The sequence below is a fragment of the Leucoraja erinacea genome, chromosome 10 (genome assembly GCF_028641065.1).
Source record: "Leucoraja erinacea ecotype New England chromosome 10, Leri_hhj_1, whole genome shotgun sequence".
Classification (NCBI taxonomy): Eukaryota; Metazoa; Chordata; class Chondrichthyes; order Rajiformes; family Rajidae; genus Leucoraja; species Leucoraja erinaceus.
Window position 1 is genome coordinate 19,698,498 of NC_073386.1, and position 22,305 is coordinate 19,720,802.

The 22,305-nt window shown below is 40.5% G+C and overlaps 1 protein-coding gene across 2 annotated transcripts in view; it reads left to right on the forward strand.

Moving 5' to 3' along the window:
* The window catches only part of ccdc24 (coiled-coil domain containing 24), a 40,145-nt gene that overhangs the window by 12,073 nt on the left and 5,767 nt on the right, over positions 1-22,305 (forward strand). For both annotated transcript variants that reach the window (XM_055641641.1, XM_055641642.1), the window contains exons 3-6: positions 3,475-3,647; positions 7,788-7,955; positions 14,891-14,983; positions 21,480-21,534. In XM_055641641.1, coding sequence (XP_055497616.1) covers positions 3,475-3,647; positions 7,788-7,955; positions 14,891-14,983; positions 21,480-21,534 — 489 coding nt within the window. The remainder of the gene's footprint in view (positions 1-3,474; positions 3,648-7,787; positions 7,956-14,890; positions 14,984-21,479; positions 21,535-22,305) is intronic.

Below are 22,305 nucleotides of genomic sequence, written 5' to 3' on the forward strand. Positions count from 1 at the left end.
GACATAACAAAAAAGCTGTGATCGAGGACAGTCAAAAGCCCATAACCTTCTTAAAAATTAAGATAACTGAATGAAATTTTCAGTTATCATAGATTGAACCATTCTGAAACAAATATAAAATAATCTTACTTGGATGACCTGAAATTAAAGCATATAATTAGTTAGTTACCCAATTGTAGCTAATTTCAAACTTCAATTACTAGATCTAAACATCTATCCATTTCTTAATAAATGATTAACATTTTTAAATAGCCTAAGTGTCCAAATAATATTCACAAATAATTCACAATAAAACATGATTTTTAAATCTCATTTACATTAATTTATAGGCCAAATGGAAGGAATTTAGTGTTCAATTGCTGTAAATTAAAGTCAATTTAAATCGGCTTTCTAGTGGGTTCCTGTGAACGCGCTGGTTTAGAACGTTCACATTGCAGTGGATTTGTGCCCCCAAATGCCCAGAAAAATACTGCGGGATATAAAGAGCCGAAAATGAACTATTCGCTATAGAAAACTTTATATACAGGGTTCTTAAGAAGCCCCTTTTAATGTAAAAATAAGGTAATACCTTTAATTGTTTGCTTTATAAAACCCTGGGGCTGCGAGAGGTCACGGGTTTAGAGAGTGATTTTTAAACTACTATAACTATTATACAAGGCCATAAAAACTAATAATACCTTTTGCGACGGGGTCTTTCAACGATTTTCCGTTAATGATTTACTAAGCTGAACATTTTCGATTGCAACAGCCTAGTAAAAATCGCGTTTTAAACCCGCCCCCTCTAAACAGCGCCAGAATCGCGTACAAGGGGTAGGGCAGATTCTCAGACACGCTTCAGGTAGGTTTTGTAACATACCTAAAAAGACTGTACCTGAAAAGTCAACATCTGAAACAAAAGGGAAAACGATGGAGGAATTCGGTGGGTGGAGCAGCATTTGTGGGTTGCTGAGGTGATTTCTCCGTGTTTACTGAGGGCAGTTGAAGAAAGAAAAATAAAAGGGAGATGTTAAAATATGTGAAATACAGGTCAGAGCAAATGCAAAGGTCTGAAACCAAAAGAAGACAGCTTAAAACAATAAGCAGATCAGGTATTGACTATGGAGAGGAAACTCTTCTGTATAACTTTTCAGCAGAACTAGCCAGTTCCAAACCCGAAATGCCCAAGATACCTGAAATGATTGAATTTGACATTCTCGTGAACCAAGAGTGTTTCATTGTCATGAGTACTGAAAATGGAACAATACACTTCTAACTTGCAGCTGTATAACAGATCTGTAAACACAGTACCAATTAGTAATGCAATATACAAAATAACATTTCAGACTCCTATACCCTTTTCTCGATGGCAGGAATGAAATGAGTGCATTGCCAGGGTGGTGCGGGTCCTTGGTGATGCTGGTTGCCTTTTTGAGGCAGTGCCTCTTATAGATCCTTCAATGATGGGGATGTCAGTACCTGTGATGGAGTGGGTTGTCCACCACAATTACATCATGGCAGCTACTGAAATTCTGAACTCCATACGTAAAGTGAAGAAAAAAAGTAGAAACCCATTACTTAATGTTCACTGTTAAATGCAATGACATTAAATTCTTATAAATGCTATTCTATATGTGTGCAACATTCGGAGTCAACAATTAAATTCTGCTTCTCACAATTTTCCTGAGACTTTACTTTACCATTACATTAATTTATTACATTAAATTATGCTCTTTTAGTTGTGAAGTAACTATGAATTTGCTCTGAATGATTTTTGGTACTTGTATAAGCTGGTCATGTGAAGAGTACCAAGGCTTTAGTTCGAAATAATTGTAAATCATCTTTATTTACGTCATCAGATGAATCCTTTGATGAAATTACAATTGACTCCATAAAATTAACAATATTTCTGTTATAGCCGCCTTGACACAGGCACAGGTGTCATAACTCCAACTTCCAATAAATCAGACTTCAGAAATAGAAAATCAACTAAAATATAAATGCAGAATACAGAAACCTGGCATTGTGTGGATAATCTGGTTATAATGGATGATTTAAATAAACTGGTGCCTAATTCCTGAGTTATGATGTTATGTGACTCTATATTTCTTCCTAGCTTTCTACATGCTCAACCCATATAACCATATAACAATTACAGCACGGAAACAGGCCATCTCGGCCCTACAAGTCCGTGCCGAACAATTATTTTCCCTTAGTCCCACCTGCCTGCACTCGTACCATAACCCTCCATTCCCTTCTCATCCATATGCCTTCCAATTTATTTTTAAATGATACCAACGAACCTGCCTCCACCACTTCCACTGGAAGCTCATTCCACACCGCTACCACTCTCTGAGTAAAGAAGTTCCCCCTCATGTTACCCCTAAACTTCTGTCCCTTAATTCTGAAGTCATGTCCTCTTGTTTGAACTTCCCTATTCTCAAAGGGAAAAGCTTGTCCACATCAACTCTGTCTATCCCTCTCATCATTTTAAAGACCTCTATCAAGTCCCCCCTTAACCTTCTGCGCTCCAGAGAATAAAGACCTAACTTATTCAACCTTTCTCTGTAACTTAGTTACTGAAACCCAGGCAACATTCTAGTAAATCTCCTCTGTACTCTCTCTATTTTGTTGACATCCTTCCTATAATTGGACGACCAAAATTGTACACCATACTCCAGATTTGGTCTCACCAATGCCTTGTACAATTTTAACATTACATCCCAGCTTCTATACTCAATGTTCTAATTTATAAAAGCTAGCATACCAAAAGCTTTCTTTACCACCCTATCTATATGAGATTCCACCTTCAAGGAACTATGCACGGTTATTCCCAGATCCCTCTGTTCAACTGCACTCTTCAATTCCCTACCATTTACCATGTACGTTCTATTTTGATTTGTCACATTTATCAGCATTAAACTCCATCTGTCATCTTTCAGCCCATTCTTCCAAGTGGCCTAAATCACTCTGTAGACTTTGGAAATCCTCTTCATTATCCACAACACCCCTTATCTTGGTATCATCTGCATACTTACTAATCCAATTTACCACACCTTCATCCAGATCATCGATGTACATGACAAACAACAAAGGACCCAACACAGATCCCTGAGGCACCCCACTAGTCACCTGCCTCCAACCCGACAAACAGCCATCCACCATTACCCTCTGGCGTCTCCCATTCAGCCACTGTTGAATCCATCTTGCTACTCCTGCATTTATACCCAACAGTTGAACCTTCTTAACCAACCTTCCATGAGGAACCTTGTCAAAGGCCTTACTAAAGTCCATATAGACAACATCCACTGCTTTACCCTCGTCAATTTCCCTAGTAACCTCTTCAAAAAATCCAAGAAGATTAGTCAAACATGACCATGTGTTAAATGAGATCATGTAATCGTTAGCAAACCATTATTCTCTTCAGATTTATTAATTGGTTGCTGTATTTAAACTTTTTAATCTATCTACAGCTTTTTACATATGTCTTACTTTTAGGTTGCTATGCTGTTGGAAATCTGGCGATCGATGAGAACAAGCAGATTGACTCCTACTCATCCACAAGCCTCACATGCAATGCTACCAGAATCTCCTGCTATTAAAGACCTGCTTCGTCATGAAGTTCAGCTTCTGCTTTTAAACATTCAAAACAAAGCGCATAAAGAGGGCAGGTTGAGTATTCCCACAGATTTTGCATTTTTGGTTTGGGTTTGGTGTAGATCTTTATTTAGTGTTCTCGGTGTCAGGATGTGCGATAATGTGTGAAAAATAAAAAAATGCTAGTGCCTTTTGCAGGTAGATAAAATCAGCAGAGGTTAGCTAAAAGGTAATTTCTAAAACTAAATCCATCAACGTTGAGATGTATTGAATTTGTTCAAATATCTGATTTCACATACCTTGTTTAAACTTTGGAGTGGATTACTGCCTTCTGCAGCAGAGGGGCATTCTTTTATAAAAAAATGATATGTAAGGATATAAATTGAATAATATAACAATGGACATAGGTTATTAATTACCAGGCAGAAGAACATGGTTCTCGATCTGTTAAGCTCCAGAAACCTAACAAGCTGACAGATTTTCTCGTGAGAGAAGAATTAAAGAAAAATACATAATTGCTTCAGCCTAGTAGTCTTTCTTCCATTTGATTTTATAATTAGAAAAGTAATCTGAGGCATTAAAGGGACTGGATTAAAGGTAACTTGAATTGCAATAAGTATCAATGGAAAATTGATTCAAGTAAAATGTATTTTAATAAAATTACTTAATACAGAACATAACAGTAAATAATGCATTTGACTATATGAATCCATTGAAATTTGTTCTTTTACATTATGAAAGCTATCTAATTTTCAAGGTGATTTTCATACTTACCTAAAATTTGCAAAGCCTTCGAGCAACATTGTTGGCCCTATTTAGTGTGTTGACTCCGCCCCTGGCTACTGGACCAAGTTTTGAACCTAAAAATTCCTTTCATAAACTGGGTGAGTGGAGAAAATGGTGCTGACCAGTCAAAAATTGATGGTAGACAAAAGAGCTGGAGAAATTCAGCTGGTGAGGCAGCATCTATGAAGCGAAGGAATAGGCGACGTTTCGGGTCGAGACCCTTCTTCAGACTGATGTCAGGGGGCGGGAAAAAGAAAGGAAGAGGCGGAGACAGTTGGCTGTGGGAGAGCTGGGGAGGGGAGGGGAAGGAGGGAAAAAACAAGGACTACCTGTAACCTGGTACAGAGCAATTTTACACAGGTGTCTGGTTGTTCATTTAAGATTCAAGATTCAAGATTCAATTTAATTGTCATTTGGACCCCTTGAGGTCCAAACGAAATGCCGTTTCTGCAGCCATACATTACAAACAAATAGACCCAAGACACAACATAATTTACATAAACATCCATCACATCGCTGTGATGGAAGGCCAAAAAAAATTATCTCTCCACTGCACTCTCTACCCCCCCCCCTCGCAGAGTCCCGCGGCCATTCCAAGCCGCGCAGGGCGGTGCTGTAGGGCCCGCGGCCATTCCAAGCCGAGCGGGGCGGTGATGTCAGACCCCGCAACTCAGGCGGGAGAAGTCGCCGTTGCGAGAGCCCTGAAAAGCGGCCTCCCTCCAGGGACCCGTGGGCTCCCGGTGCCGCCGTCCACCAGACCCGCAGTTGCAGCCTCCGAATCTCCGGACGTCGGGCCGCAGCAGCGATCCACCACCGCTCCACCCGCTCTGGACTCGGCCAGCTCCGCGACGGTGAGGTGAATAGTTGGCACCAGAGCCCCCGGTCTTTCTGTTGGAGGCCGCTCCTCGTTGCAGCCCCAACGATAACGAGACCCGACAAGAAAAGGTCTCCCCGTGCAGGGAGAGATTTAAAGGGTACCCCCTCCCTCCAACAGTACACACCCCCAACAAAAAATAACAAAAACTACACAGGACAATTCTCATTAAGATTCTTACTTTTTCAAAAGTGCATGGGCATTTTCAAATCTTACTGGTATGAAACGTTGAGTTATTTATAGAGAGAAAACATGATAAATTTCAGTGAATTTCTTCATTTCCCTGAGATCTTGCTAATTTAAAAGTCAACAGTCAAACCACATTCTTTGTTGTCACTGAGATCTGTAATATCCCGTATCTTCAGAACCAACATTATACATGTACTCTGCTTTGTCTATGGATGTCAATAGAGCAGCCATCTTCACCATCCCAGACAGGTTGCTCCATCTGCTTATCTCTGTCATGCTTCAACATTCTAGAGCCAAGAATCAAGACTTGTTGACACGTGTACTGGCATCCTTACTTGCTGTATCTTTACCTTCACTTTAAACACAACAACATAACAAATAAATACACAATAAATTACCAGACCATGATAGTGCAAGCCAAAATACATAGTGCTACCTAAGTAGTGAAAAGTTGTATTAGTTTGATGCTGAGGTAAGGTTGTGGTTTGGCTTGTGCAGAATGGTTCAAGAGCCTGATGGTTGATGGTAAGACGCTGTTCTTGAACGTGGAGGTAATGGTTTTCAGGTTCCTGTAATTTCTTCCTGATGGTAGCTGCTCCCTGCTTCACTGTTTCGTTCTGTACTTGGAGAATTTATGCAAACTTTATATTTGCGAAAATACGTCATTTACCTTTTGTTCAGATCATAGGGCAGGTGTGGATATTTGTTTGTTTCTTAGGCTTTCCCAAAGTCTAGACATGTTTGCATTGCACTCACATCCTTTGTGACCACCTTGGCAATCTGACCTTAGGATAGGTTCCATGCATAAAGAATATGCCTTCAGTCTGTTCCTCAGTCGGTACTGTTCCTCACTACCTCGCCATCTTAGAAGCTATTTCCCATCTCTCCTTTCATTAGAGAATTCATTCGCAATATTTGACATCGCTGTAAGAGGTTTTTTTTTCTTTTAGCTTATGCTTTACCAAGAACTGGCTGCAGAAGTGACACATGTGAGGCTAAATGCAGGCAGCTGTGAGAATTTGCAGTAGATCAATAGAGAACACTGTATTTATTGAAAAGTAACATTGCACAGGAAAAGCCTACTATTCTACAAAGATCCTCCGCTATAGAATCTTTGCTATTCTGTTCAGTGAACCTCAGGACACATTGTGATTTTTATGTGACTTTCACAAGCATTGTGTGTTCTGAATATGAACAGGTGATGTTAACCAATGTACTGCTAGTGTTCATGCAAATCAACACTTCACATATTCCTTTAGTATATTTGAACAGGGACCTTTGTGACATGCTGTATTTTCAATAGGCATAGAAACATAGACATAGAAAATAGTTACAGTAGGTCATTCGGCCCTTCGAGCCAGCACCGCCATTCAATATGATCATAGCTGATTGTCCAAAATCAGTATCCCATTCCGGCTTTTTCCCCATAACCCTTAATTCCCTTAGCCCTAAGAGCTAAATCTAACTCCCTCTTGAAAACATCCAGTGAATTGCCCCCCGCTGGCTTCTGTGACAGAGAATTCCACAGATTCACAACTGGCTGGGTAAATTATTTTTCCCCTCATCTCAGTCCTAAGTGGCCTACCCCCTATTCTTAAAACGTGACCCCTGGTTCTGGACTCCCCCAACATTGGGAACATTTTTCCTGCATCTTCCCAATCTAAGAATTTTATAGGGTTCTACAACCCTTGGGTTGTATAGGGTTTTATAGGGTTCTCATCCTTCTAAATTCCAGCAAATACAAGCCCAGTCGACCAATTCTTTCATCATATGTCAGTCCCGCCATCCTGGGAATTAACATGGTGAAGCTACGCTGCACTCACTCAATAGCAATAACGTCCTTCCTCAAATTAGGAGATCAAAATTACACACAAATGGCAACAATCATAAATAATAACATTTCTTTACTCTTTCATCTTTTAGATGAGGGGATTAATAGTAGCCAAATTGAGTTTTATTCTACAGTTAACCTTCAGTATATATGGTTTTCCATTCTGAGGATTTGGTCTGTTAACGTTGAACTTAAAACATGTATATAGACGTAAAATGAAGTGACAACTGTGATGAATATGACTATGGTGCTTTTGGTATAGATATCTAAATAGATGACCAATTGTTCTGGAAATAGTTCAGATATGCTTCTGTCAATTAAAATAATTTCCAAAAAGAAGTGTTGTTACACTTAAAAGGGTTTGAAGTTTTCAAATGTTTGAATATCTCAGCTGGGTTGAGAAAGGGTGTGGAAAAAGTAGAGTCTAATAAGTTTTGTTGCTTATTCATAACTATTGACTTTCAAAAAGCTTGGGATGGTAGATGAGTTATATTTTGTGCCAATGTCTTGATGAAAGCACTTTCTTTGTTTTAGAAATGAGAGTGATGCTCTTTCATCATACAATCCTGACATTGTCAGTTTTGCACTTGGACATAATAAAGATGCAAATGTGCTAAATTCACCTGTAAATGCAGAGAGTATGAAAGACAAATGGATTGTACTGAAAAGCTCTAAAAAAAACAGCAACTGTGAAATTGAAAGGTTAGTAGAAAAATATATATATATTTGCAAGTTATTACACATTACATTCAATATTAGTCAAACTTGCATAAAATGTTGTTTCATAAGACAGCAAATGTTGCTTATCCAATTTCTGAGAAATACCTAATAACCTGACCTGAACCCAGCAGAACCTGACGGTATATGTTAGATTTGGGGTTAGGTGGAGTTCGTGTCCTGCCAAAACATTTCAGTCCGGGGTAAGTCAGTACAGGTCCACCATTGTTGGTTCCAGAGCCTTTACGAATTATCAGTTTTGCTGGTCCAACAGAGGTCCCGTCCTCCAAGAGGAGTCCAATGGTACCAGAATGATCCATCTAAGCACCCGAGATATCGGCCTGCAAATTTGGCCCCGGAAGTCGGCTATGGGAACAGATCTTCCGGATCAGGCCGCACTTGAGTTCTAGAGCCCGGCTGCAGGGGACAAATTTGACCCGTTGATCGGCCATAGAAGTCGGCTATAGGAACGGATTTGCCTGCTCCGGCCGGGCCAGAGTGCCAGAACCCCAGTGCAAGGGGCTGATCGATGCGCAAGTCCCGATCGCCGAACTCGGCCTGGGGATCACGGCCGTTGCAGTCCGGATCCGCCCCCACTCCTACTCCCAGAACGGAGCCAAGAAAATTGAAGATGGACACAAAATGCAGGAGTAACTCAGCGGGACTGGAAGCATCTCTGGAGAGAAGCAATGGGTGACGTTTCGGGTCAAGACCCTTCTTTTCAGACTGAAGGAAAGTCTCAACACGAAACGTCACCCATTGCTTCTCTCCAGAGATGCTGCCGGTCCCGTTGAGTTGCTCCAGCTTTGTGTCCATCTTCAAACGACGTCACGCACTCCAGAGGGCTGCGGACGAATGAAGTTGCGCGCGACCTTCGCGGGATGGTTCAACACGTAAGTGGGACAGGGGCTTTACAGCTTCACGTCGTAAAGGGATAGTGATCCAGTATGTCTAAAGCTCAGCCACAAGAGGGCGAAGTGGAGCAGGATTCAGGAAAAGAAAGAAGAACCATTAAACTCACTGACAAAGGCCAGATATTGTTCATGCAAAGATGTCAGAAGTCGTAACATGATATGTAAACAAGCTGACAAGTTAAAAGCTGAAGGAACTCATGAAATCAGATGAAAATATGAAGGAAGTACTATCTAACCTGGTTCAATTAACTGAGCTCTACTGTGGTCAGAAAATACCACGAGTTATTGCTAGAAATACCAATGCCTGAAAAGGAGCTTGAAAGGCAATAATAGTGGTTTCAAAAAAGAATGGAATCTTTTAATGGTTTTATACAAGATGTAGATGGTTTTCTGAAATTGGACAACAAACTACACACTCCATAGTTGGAAATGCAATACAACAAAGTGTCGTAGCCACAGAAGAAATTGGACCTGAAGACAGTATTTCAAATGTCTCAAAAAGAAGATCTAGCCACAAATTGAATTCTTCACATTGTGCATCTTCAAGGGTTTCTGCTCGTATGGAAGCTCAGGTAGATATAGCTGTTCTCTTGGAACAGGCTGCCGCCATGGACAGAAAACACAAGCCAGAGGCACAAGACGGTCAGTTAAAAAGAGAAAAGGAACAGCAAGAACTAAAGATGGAGATGGCAGTAGTAGCCAATGCAAGGACCAATATACTTGAGTCCAAGGGTTCAAGTAGCAGCTCAAGAGTATCTCACGGATGAGCTCTTTTATGGAAAAAGGTGCTGCTAAAAGGGAAGCAGCAGCTAAATTAAATCTACAGGCAGATGAATACCGGCCTGATCAAGTGCAACAAAGACAGAATGTGTTGATGGGAACCGAAACTTCCTTCCAGCAACAGGTTGGTAGACCAAAACAAACAACTCTTGAGCCACCTGCTAGGGCTCGTGTTAAGACCCATCTAACTCAACACTCTTTTCGGATGCAAAATGTACAGACTCGTATGTGTAAGGGGCCTGTTAGCACTACTCCCTCTGTGCTGAATGATGGATACCAACGTGAAATCTGGAACTTAATGAAGAAGCAAAATGAGATTGCTGCTTTTCTAACTTAACAAAATCTCTCTTCTACCTTACCTCCAAGAGACATTCGTGTTTATGATGATGACCCTTTGCAGTATGAAGTTTTCATTACGGCATTTGAGAAAGGAGTGGAAAGAAAAATTACTGATACGAGTGATTGCTTGCATTTTCTAGAGCAATACACAAGAGGGTATCCAAAGGAGCTAGTCCACAGTTGCCGACTTTTCCCTCCAGCCAAGAGCAATCAAAAGGCAAAAGCTTTGCTTAAAGAATATTTTGGTAATAAACATAAGATTGCCAATGCATACATGGCCAAGGCTTTTGCTTGGTCAGCGATCAAGCCAGAGGATGTGAAGGCATTGCATGCGCTCTCGCTGTTTCTTAGAGGTTGTTGCAATGCTATGGAACATCTCACCTATATGGAGGAAATGAATGTTGCTACCAATATGAAGACTATCCTTCTAAAATTGCCTTACAGGCTTAGAGACAAGTGGAAGGATAGTGCATGTTGGATACAGAAAGAGCATGGATGTCGAGTTTCTTGATCTGGTGGATTTCATGGAGTGGCAAGTGGAGATAATGTCAGATCCACTTTTTGGAAACATTCAGGATTCTAGACCAATTGCCACTGTCAAAGGTTCTACTTTTGCTAAAACAAGAGAAAGATCAGGACCGAAAGGAAAGAGTTTTGCAACAACTGTAATACCTGTAGAAACCGCAGTGCAAGGAAATCCAACAACAGGTGGAACGGGAAGAGATGCATCTACCATCTCGTCCAGAGCTCCCAGGCTCTGGAACTCCCTCCCCCAACTGATCCGCAATTCCGTGTCCCTCACCATCTTCCAGTCCCGCCTCAATACCCATCTCTTCACCTCTGCCTATCCTTAGCCCCACGTCCCCCTCCCTTTTCATCTGTGCTTGAATTGCCTCATATTGTGTTTTGAACTGAATTCTGTCTTTAATTTGTGTACTAGTCGTGTCTCTACTATTTATTTCATTCCCTTACATGTTTTTCCTCTACTTGCTAATTTTTTGTAAGGTGTCCTTGAGACTCTTGAAAGGCGCCCATAAATAAAATTTATTATTATTATTATTACCATTAATACTCAAGGTTCTTGTTTGTTTTGTAATAAAAGTGGTCACACATTAGGGAGGTGTCTACTGATCAAGAAGAAGGGGCACAAAGAAAAGAAGGGAGTCTGCTTTGGATGTTTGAAGAAAGGACACATGAGTAGAGACATAGAAACATAGAAAATAGGTGCAGGAGTAGGCCATTCGGCCCTCCGAGCCTGCACCGCCATTCAATATGATCATGGCTGATTATCCAACTCAGTATCCTGTACCTGCCTTCTCTCCATACCCCCTGATCCCTTTAGTCACAAGGGCCACATCTAACTCCCTCTTAAATATAGCCAATGAACTGGCCTCAACTACATTCTGTGGCAGAGAATTCTAGAGATTCACCACTCTCTGTGTAAAAAATGTTTTTCTCATCTCAGTCCTAAAAGATTTCCCCTTTATCCTTAAACTGTGACCCCTTGTTCTAGACTTCCCCAACATCGGGAACAATCTTCTTGCATCTAGCCTGTCCAACCCCTTAAGAATTTTGTAAGTTTCTATAAGATAACCCTTCAAACTTCTAAATTCTAGCGAGTACAAGCCAAGTCTATCCAGTCTTTCTTCATATGAAAGTCCTGACATCCCAGGAATCAGTCTGGTGAACCTTCCCTGTACTCCCTCTATGGCAAGAATGTCCTTCCTCAGATTAAGAGACCAAAACTGTACGCAATACTCCAGGTGTGGTCTCATCAAGACCCTGTACAACTGCAGTAGAACCTCCCTGCTCCTATACTCAAATCCTTTTGCTATGAATGCTAACATACCATCCGATTTCTTTACTGCCTGCTGCACCTGCATGCCTACTTTCAATGACTGGTGTGACTTGTGACGTGTGCAAACAAGATCATCCTGAAATACTTCACACTGAACAGAAGAACACAGAGAAGAAGCCGGAGCATACAGAACAGAATGAGAAGTCAACTGTGAGTGATGCCGTTTCCTCAGCTAAGATGTATGCGCATATTGGGGGCGGTGATGAAGCCTGCACCTTCTCTATCGAACTAGTACAGGTAAAGAGCCGCAATAGGACACGGTGTTGCAAACATATGCATTTTTGGATCATGGAAGTTTAACCTTTTGTACAGAGAGCTTGATGAGAAAGCTGAACATTATAGGACAAAAGACTAAGATCCTCTTCAATACCATAAATGAAGAGAAGCCTGTGATCTATCATCATATCTCAGGTTTGGAAATATCTAGTCTGGACAAAGACGATTTTATACAACTATCTGATGTGTTCACACATAAGACCATGCCTGTTTCTCATCTAAACATTCCCAGCCAGGAAGAGCTGTAATAATTGCCTTCCTTGAAGGATATCAAGATTCCTAAAATAGACTCTGGCATCAATCTACTCATCGGAACAAATGCTCCAAAGGTATTGGAACCTTGGGAGCTGGTCAGCAGCCAAGGGGATGGACCATTTGCCGTGAGGACCCTACTCGGATGGGTCATCTATGGTCCCCTGTGTAGAGACAACGAAAGCAGGGATGAAAATGGCTACCATGCTGCTGCTGTCAATCGAATATCTACTGTAAACTTATTGTTATGAATCACTCAGTAAAGATGATAGATGGACACTATTGTCTAGATTTTCCTTTCAAACAAGAAAGCATAATTTTGCCGAATAACGGATGCATTGCAGTGCAGCGCATCCAGAGCCGGAAACGCAGGTTTGGCAAGAATAAGAATTTTCATGATCAATATAAATCTTTCCTTACAGAAATTATTGATAATGGTTATGCTGCAATGGTGCCAGTGGACCAGCTGAAACAAAGTGATGGAGAGCTCTGGTTCATCCAACACCATGGGGTGTATCACTCAAGGGAAGGAACTTTAAGGGTGGTCTTTGACTGTGGGGCAGTCTTCAAAGGAACGTCACTTAACTGCCAACTGCTGCAGGGTCCAGACCTTCTGATGATCCAGGGGACCTGGAAGCACTTACACCAAACCATCTTCTTCTGTTGAAGACCAAGCCAATACTACCAGCTGGACTCTTTGTGAAGGAAGACTTGTACATTAAACGCAGATGGAGACAGGTACAATATATAGCTGACCTTTTTTGGAAATGGTAGACACAAGAATACTTGCCTCTAATCCAAGAACGACAACGATGATCAAGGGTAAGAAGAAGCTTTATTCCAGGTGACATCGTTTTGGTGGTTGATTCCACTGCACCACGAGGCTCCTGGCTAATGGGCAGGATATTGGAGATCATACCAGATGCACAAGGTCTTGTGCGTACAAAAAGACTTCAGTCTAAGAGCAATATCTTGATAAGATATAGATATAGATATGCCATTTATTGTCACTATACATGTACAGTGAAACTGAAAGCTGCTCGTACTCAGTGCATACATACAATTTTAGCACAAAAAACAAGAAGAAACAGAAAAAAAAAAAACAGAAGGGATATGGGGGGGGGGGGGGGGAAATAGGTGCACAAATTCTACGGCGCTACATACATATATACATATATACAGATGGAAGTCCGTGTTGGGCGGTGTAGTCAGTGCATGTGTGGATTTGAATTTATGGTAGATATAATTCTCGGGAAGCAGCTATTCCTGAGTCTGTTTGTCCTGGATTTGATGCACCTATAGCGCCTTCCAGAGGGCAGCAGGTCGAACAGTCCAAACGCAGGATGGGAGCTGTCTTTGGTGATCTTCTTTGCCCTGCTAAGGCAGCGGGAGGTGTAGATGTCCATCAGGGAGGGGAGAGGGCAACCAATGATCCTCTGCGCTGTCCTGGTTACCCTCTGAAGCCTCTCCCTGTCTGCCATGGTGCAGCTGCCATACCATGCTGTAATGCAGTATGTCAGCAGGCTCTCGATGGACGAGCGGTAGAAGGTCAGCAGCAGGTTAGAGTCCAGGTTGTGCTTCCTGAGGACCCTCAGGAAGTGCAGCCGCTGCTGAGCCTTCTTGATGACCGCTGTCGTGTTGTCCGTCCAGGAGATCTCAGCCGCGATATGGACGCCGAGAAACCGGAAGGTGTTGACCCTCTCCACACACTCGCCGTTAATGTGTAGGGGGACTAAGTCGGTGCTGTGATAAGACCGATAACTAAGATATGTCGGCTCCAAGAAGCCAAAGAAGAAGATTAAATGCCAACACACAGTGCATACCTTTTGTCTTTGATAATATGTGAAACTTTTATAGCTCCTTTTAATGTTTATTGGTAATTGTTTCATTATATACGTAGAACAATTAGGGGCCATTCATGCTTAGGCTAGTTACTGTTAGCATATCATATTATTTTGTCTAGATATTTCTAGCAGTATTATTTTGAACGCTTGGGGGTGGGCATTTGATACGTAGATGGGCGTGATATATATGATAGAGGGGCAGGGACTGACCAGATCAGACCAGCCACAGGATTTGGAGAGAAAACTGTTTTTACCAGATAGTAAGAATGGAAAGCTACAATTTGTATAAGAATAAAGAGGATCTGGTATGATCATTTTTTTGTTTGTAAAACTACTTCAATAAAGAACCATTTAAGCTCAAAATAACGACTGGAAGATCTGATTTTTCTTGTCTGCGAAAGATCACTCCCACCAATGGCAATAGAAAGTCGGACATTGGAAAAGTTTGAAATTGCCATTACAGCTGGTTTTAGCTGTGAATACAAGAAAACATGAGTAGTGGACTTGTTCAAGTAGGGCCAAAGGGAACAAAGTTTTGGATCCATTGCGGGCGGGAGGGGGAATGATTATTGGAGTTGTTTCTGCTCAAACTGTAATTAAGTTCATTTCAGTTGCATATAATCTTCAAATTAACTTTCTGATTTCTTCCTTTTCCAGTTTTTCATGTCTTTCCCACTTAAAGGATAATGTGGAAGCCATAAAGGACAAGTTTAATGTTACAAATATTGATGAAATTGTTGCACATTTACAGTAAGTAGCAATTACTCTTTATTTATTTAATAAAACATTACCAAGGTCAAGATTTACAGAAAATGTTTTAGATGTACCGATTTTCTGTGACTACTGGAAGATAGACATGTAATCCCATTTATGACTTTTAGCAATCTTTATTAAACAGCACTACTTTAAGTGAGATCATGTACATTTATATTGCTGTGCTCATTCATCGAAATTCCCAACCAGTGGCCTGGTCCTATCTCCACTAAGAAAGGCGGTGAGTCTCTCACCTCTTAAAATAATGCTTCTAATGTTGCTGTCTCCAACAGTCCACACTAAACTTGCAGGTTTTTATATTGGTGAGGCCTTCAATGTTGTACATCTCTAACTGACAGTTCATTTAATGAGTTGGAGGGTAAAATATGAGGTGCTGCTCCTCCAATTTGCGGTGGGACTCACTCTGGCCATGGAGGAGGCCCAGGACAGAAAGGTCAGATTTGGAATGGGAGGGGGAGTTGAAGTGCTGAGTCACCCCGGGAGATCATGTTGGTTATTGCGAATTGAGCGGAGGTTTGGGCAAAGCGATCGCCAAACCTGCGCTTGGACACACCGATGTAGAGCAGTTGACACCTGGAACAGCGGATGCAATAGATGAGGTTGGAGGAGGTGCAGGTGAACCTCTGTCTCACCTGGAAAGACTGCTTGGGTCCTTGGATAGAGCTAAAATATGAGGTGCTGTTCCTCCAATTTGTGATGGGACTCACTCTGGCCATGGAGGAGGCCCATAAACCCCAGCGGTATGAACATTGACTTCTCCAATTTCAGGTAGTCCTTGCTTTCTCCCTCCTTCCCCTCCCCTTCCCAGCCCCCCCACAGCCTACTGTCTCCGCCTCCCCCCCCCCACATCAGTCTGAAGAAGGGTCTCGATCCGAAACGTCACCTATTCCTTCGCTCCATAGATGCTTCCTCACCTGCTGAGTTTCTCCAGCATTTTTGCCTACGTTCATTTAATGAGGATGTTTTTTCTGAAAATTTGTCTCAGTCTAGTTTTAGGGGTTGCTGCAATCACATGGCCATCTATTGCTTGCTAACTTGTACAGTTTTAGCGTGAAGGTTAAATATAATGTAAAATCAATTCATCCACGAGACTGACTGCCAGAATGGAATTGAATTAACATTTCAAATAAAAATAATCAGTTCAGTGAAGCGCTAGTATATAAATTTAGCTTCTGAGTATTGTTGTGTTTTAGTTTACCTAATGTCGCATGAAATGCAACAACTTCACACGTGTATTGAATTTCTCTACTGTTCAACCAGCTGTAGGAAAAAAAGGACCATTTTAAGTACAAGCATTCTCCGGCTTGTATAAACACTGCTGTAATTTCTACATAGTGAAACCAAAATGTATAATAATGGCCTTTATTAAAATCTGACGTACACTTTAACCACATGTGATTTTTTTCTATTACAAATCTCAAATTGTGTAGTACAGAGGCAAATAAATAAATGATGATGGGCCTTTGTCCCAAACACTACAGAGGGCACTGTAGATCAATAGACAATAGGTGCAGGAGTAGGCCAATCGTCCATTCGAGCCATTCAATGTGATCATGGCTGATCATCTTCAATCAGTACCCCATTCCTTCCTTCTCCCCATATCCCCTGACTCAGTTATCTTTAAGTGCCCTATCTAGCTCTCTCTTGAAAGTATCCAGAGAACCGGACTCCAGCACCCTGTGAGGCAGAGTATTCCACAGACTCACAACTCTCTGTGAAAAAGTGTTTCCTCTTCTCTGTTCTAAATTACCTACCCCTTATTCTTAAACAGTGGCCCCTGGTGCTGGACTCCCCCAACATCGGGAACATGTTTCCTACCTCTAGCGTGTCCAAACCCTTAATAATCTTCTATGTTTCAATAAGATATCCTCTCATCCTTCTAAAGTCCAGAGTATACAAGCCCAGCCACTCCATTCTCTCAACATATGACAGCCCCGCCATCCCAGGAATTAATCTTATAAGCCAACGCTGCACTCCCTCAATAGCAATAATGCCTTCCTCAAATTAGGGGACCAAAACTGCACACAGTACTCCCGATGTGGTCTCACCAGGACCCTATACAACTGCAGAAGGACCTCTTTGCTCCAGTTCAGACTGTTAACCAAATTAATGTTTTAATCATAATTAACCTGCGCATTGTTAGTATCTGAAACAAGGAAAAGTGTGGACAAGGAATAAAATATAAACATTTACTCAGCAATCTCTGCATAATTTGTACATTTAATTAAAAAAAAATGTGGAATAGGGAAAACCCAGCAGTTATCTTTAAATCTCATTATTTTAACTATTGCCAAGTGTAATAACTGCCATCTGGACTGCAGCGAACATCCCATACAGACCAAAGGAAACCAAAGAAGTACCAAATTCCATTGGGAATTTGTTATTGGGAAAAGTCTGAATAATTAGTTTAGCAACAACAAGGCTATTTAATTGAATATGAATACTCATGAAATAAAAATGGCATCATTTTGTTACTTCTACTTAATTTGCATAGCATTGAAAAATCTTTTCATTGTAATGACCAGACCTTCATAGAAAATAGAGAGAATAGCTGAATGCTGCAGTTGTAGGCTTAGAGTGGCAAAAATCACCTACTATCCAGTCATTTCACTTACCAGCTCCCCCTTCCCCGATCTGGTTTTGACTTCACATCTCCTCTAGTGATTACCCTTATCATTTTCTTTGCATATTAAATTTGTATTCCTGCATATTACACAACCAGCTCTCCACTTTCACCCTCTCCACATCTGGCTCCATCTGCCTTTTTTTGTCTGGCCCCCATCTATCATCTACCTATCTTTGTCTTGCAACTCCAAACAAAATAAAAGGGAAGAACATTGAAAGTGACATGTAGAAAAACCTTTTTTTAAGAATCTGGAACTCACTGCCTGCAGGTGTGATGGAGGCTTGTTGCATTGTGGCCTGCAGAAGGGAATTTGCTAAATCCTTGATAAAGGACAGGTGCTGTCACGATGGGCTGAATAGTCGCCTTCTGCATTGCAACCATTCTATGGGTTGTTAAGTTTCCATAGCAAAATTGGTTGTGCAATTGCTCATGACCAAAAGAAACAATGAAAACGTACCTTCCTGATACAAGCTACAGGTAGAGGGTATGTGGAGTTTCAATTCTTGACGACTATTGTGGTGTGCCAGAAGTATGCCTCATGAACTACATTTCAAAACATGCTAGTTCATATTTATAATAATAATAATAATAATTTTATTATTTATAGAGCACTTTAAAAACAACCACTGTTGCAACAAAGTGCTGTACATGACTAATCATGGACAAAAAATTAATACACGACAATAAAAACATTAAAAGAGAGAGTAAAAACAATTAAAAAAAACAAAACATTAAAAACACTAAAACAGGAGCAAAGTCTCATGGAGGGTCAAAAGCCAAGGAATAGAAATGGGTTTTAAGATTGGTTTTGAAGATGGACAGTTAATATTTCATTATTCGATTCAAATCAGATTTCCATGTATATATATATCAATCTATATATACATCTATCTATCTTTAGATCTACCTATCTATATAGATATCAATATATAGATATATAGATATATCTATATCTAAAACTCTCATCTTGTTTGTTTGGATGTCTGCGTGTGAGTGAGTAAGATCCTGAAATTACGCCAAAAGGTACATGATAGCGCTACAAATTTTGTACCACCTTACTCGCAATTGTCCTGTGGTTTGTTTTCAACATTTCATTCAGATTTATGTTATATTGCACAAGTTATTCACATTTTTAACTTTACAAAATCCAGTTTGAGAAAGATTCAACAGTGGCAGTTATGGCTATGACATCACAATGGGATCCAAATCCTTGCTGGCCCTCCCCGGAACACAGTCCTGCCAGCAAGTTTTTAAAGTTCAAAAACAGGGAGGCTGAACAGGAGCGGGAGGGAGTGCTGGGGGAGGCAGGGGAAGTGCAATTGGATTATTTTTTAAAGTCCTGGCAGCAAGTGCAATTGGGAAGCTGAGGAGGAGGAGGGGGGAGGGGGGCAGTGCTGGGGGATAAGGGGAAATGAGCCAGGGTGAGTGGTGGAATATTGCGTTGGGGAATGGGTTGCGTTTGAGGAACGAGTGAGTGGTGGAATATTGCATTGGGGGAATGGGCTGCATTGGGGGGACCAGACCTCCCGTGTGACAGGAACCCAACAGATCCCACTTGGTCTAGTCTACTATAAAATTCTCTCTGGTTTCTTTGATATGCTTACTTTTTGTATTTTCATCAACATAAACTGTCAAAACGCAGATTTACATTGGACTGCCGCTTAATTCTCCATATTCATTCTTGTATTCAGTTTTCAAGCTATTTCTTTTTCATATTCACCTTTTAATTCTTTTAGCTCCAATATAATGCAGTCGGTTTGCAGTGTGGTGCCATGCAATCTGATTTGTAGAGACACCTTGCAATTGTCACCTTAATGTCTTCTCTAATACTGGTGCAAGAGCTATGGCTGTGCTCAGTGCATGCAATACATGCTCTAGATCTTATGTTCAGAGCACTATTTAGAACAAAGTTGATCAATTTCTCAAACAAGGTTGCTGAGAGAATGATGCTATTTGGCACACATCAAATATGATTTGTGACCTGAATGATGGATCTCATTTCCCAAGTAGTATGATTCAACCTGGAAGTCGAGGCATTTGTGTCCACTCCTTGCAAAAAATACATATAGCACTGGGGGAAAAAAAGCCCAATGCATCTGGATTTCTAAATCATTATCTAATTGTTATTGCACTGCTGTTTTTGAAAATTTGACATGCTCAATATGTCTATTTTATTGCATTGCAAGACAAATTGCAGAAATTATTGAGTTTGAAATGCAGTACGATGATGGTGAAGGGAAGTGAAAGGCTCTGTGTAATATGCAAGTATTCATTGCCTTTCCTTTGCAACTTAATTCGTGTAACAGACTATTTTGAATTGTCAGCATTAGTTGGAAACATTCCTGAAGGTTTCATCATGTGACATTCTGATTGGATGACTCAAACCACATAACATCTGCAAATGTATAAAGACATTTGTTCATACTGTTCTTGTGTCCAGTGAAAGGACAAAAAATTAAATGAGAATACAATAATATAATACTTGTAATGGAATTTTCTGTATCTGTCAGGGCGAAATGTGCACATGGTTCACATTTGCATATGTCCGTCAGCCACATGCAATAAGTTAGTTTTGTCATAGATCAGGCGCAACATAGAATTCTATAAAAAGCTTCCACTTGCTAGATATCTGGTTTATTTTTTAAAGAAAGCACCATAACAATGCAAAGATATGCCACACAAGATAATGTCTATACCCATTATAATGTTGTAGTCTGGAATCGCCTATAAAAAAAGAGTGACAAAATTTGAGTTTGATACATCAATTATTGCAAATGTTGTCCAAATTAATCTGAAGATAATTTGTATAATTGCTAAGCGTTTTTATTAAATGTGTGGATCTATTATGTGGAGCAACACTTTCAGTCAGCACTTTCAGGCTGTATATCTGAATTTGTTATATTTTCTCTTTGTTCTTTCTTTGCAATGTCTTGGTTTATGTGAAAACGATAGTTAGCACATAGTTTCTGCAGGTGACGTTACGAGATTTGAATGGTGAAGCTAGCACTAGATAGAAACATAGAAAATAGGTGCAGGAGTAGGCCATTCGGCCCTTCGAGCCTGCACCGCCATTCAATATGATCATGGCTGATCATCCAACTCAGTATCCTGTACCTGCCTTCTCTCCATACCCCCTGATCCCTTTAGCCACAAGGGCCACATCTAACTCCCTCTTAAATATAGCCAATGAACTGGCCTCAACTACCTTCTGTGGCAGAGAGTTCCAGAGATTCCCCCCTCTCTGTGTGAAAAATGTTTTTCTCATCTCGGTCCTAAAGGATTTCCCCTTTATTCTTAAACTGTGACCCCTTGTCCTGGACTTCCCCAACATCGGGAACAATCTTCCTGCATCTAGCCTGTGCAACCCCTTAAGAATTTTGTAAGTTTCTATAAGATACCCCCTCAATCTTCTAAATTCTAGCGAGTACAAGCCGAGTCTATCTAGTCTTTCTTCATATGAAAGTCCTGACATCCCAGGAATCAGTCTGGTGAACCTTCTCTATACTCCCTCTATGGCAAGAATGTCTTTCCTCAGATTTGGAGTCCAAAACTGTACGCAATACTCCAGGTGTGGTCTCACCAAGATCCTGTACAACTACAGTAGAACCTCCCTGCTCCTATACTCAAATCCTTTTGCTATGAATGCTAACATACCATTCGCTTTCTTCACTGCTTTGAAAGTTCGAGGGATAATGCATTTTAGCAGCATTAATAATATTGTTAAAACGAAAGGTTTGAGCAGTCTATGATACCCTGCAATAAGAATCTGAATGCTTTTTCTCAGAATTATTTAGATATTTCAAGCAAATCTTTTGAGCATTAAATATGTTCTCTTGTCCTTTGCAGATCTATTTTACAAGAAGAATCTAAAATGTTAGACAGATATATTCAATTCTTGCAGGTAAACTCTTTGAAATTACCTGGTACAACTCATTAATTACTTGTGTTAAAACATTGATTTATTTATCCTTGATTCACCCCTGAAATCATCTTCACAAATGTTTTATGTATCTGAATTCCATGCCATTTATGTTGCGGTTGGAAATGGCTTTTTGAGAAATGCGATGTTTGGATATCTGTGTTAAATTAGTTACCTGCAAAATGCAGGATCATTATTCACTACCCAATACTGGTTTCCATGCCTAGTACCCTGCACCTAATTTTACAAGGCAGGGCATGAAGATGATACTCCAGGAAATTAGAATCAGGAGTAAGCTGCCATTCAATATGATCACTGCTGATTTCTGCTGGTCAGTTCTCTAAAACCCCAAATTCCTTGACCTATCAAATTTCAAATATTTATCTGTCTCCACCTTGCATATATCTAATGATCTGACCACCATCACCCTCAAAGCCAAATATTCCAGAGATATATTGCCCTTTGAGGGAAGAAATATCCTTGCACTTCAGGTTTAATTGACAAACCCCTTATTTGATAGCTATGTTCCATTGTTCATCACTGCCTCATTAATGAAACCATTTCAACATTTGTCGATTTCTCGTAGTTTCTTAAATGGTTGAATTTTACCCTTCATTCTTCTAAATGAAATAGTTTAGATCCCAACTGTCTAGTCTCCCTTGAAATGTCAACCCTCTCATTACAGACATTATCCTGATGCACCTCCTTTGGACCGCCTCCAATGCACCTATATGCTTTTTTTTTTAGGTAAGG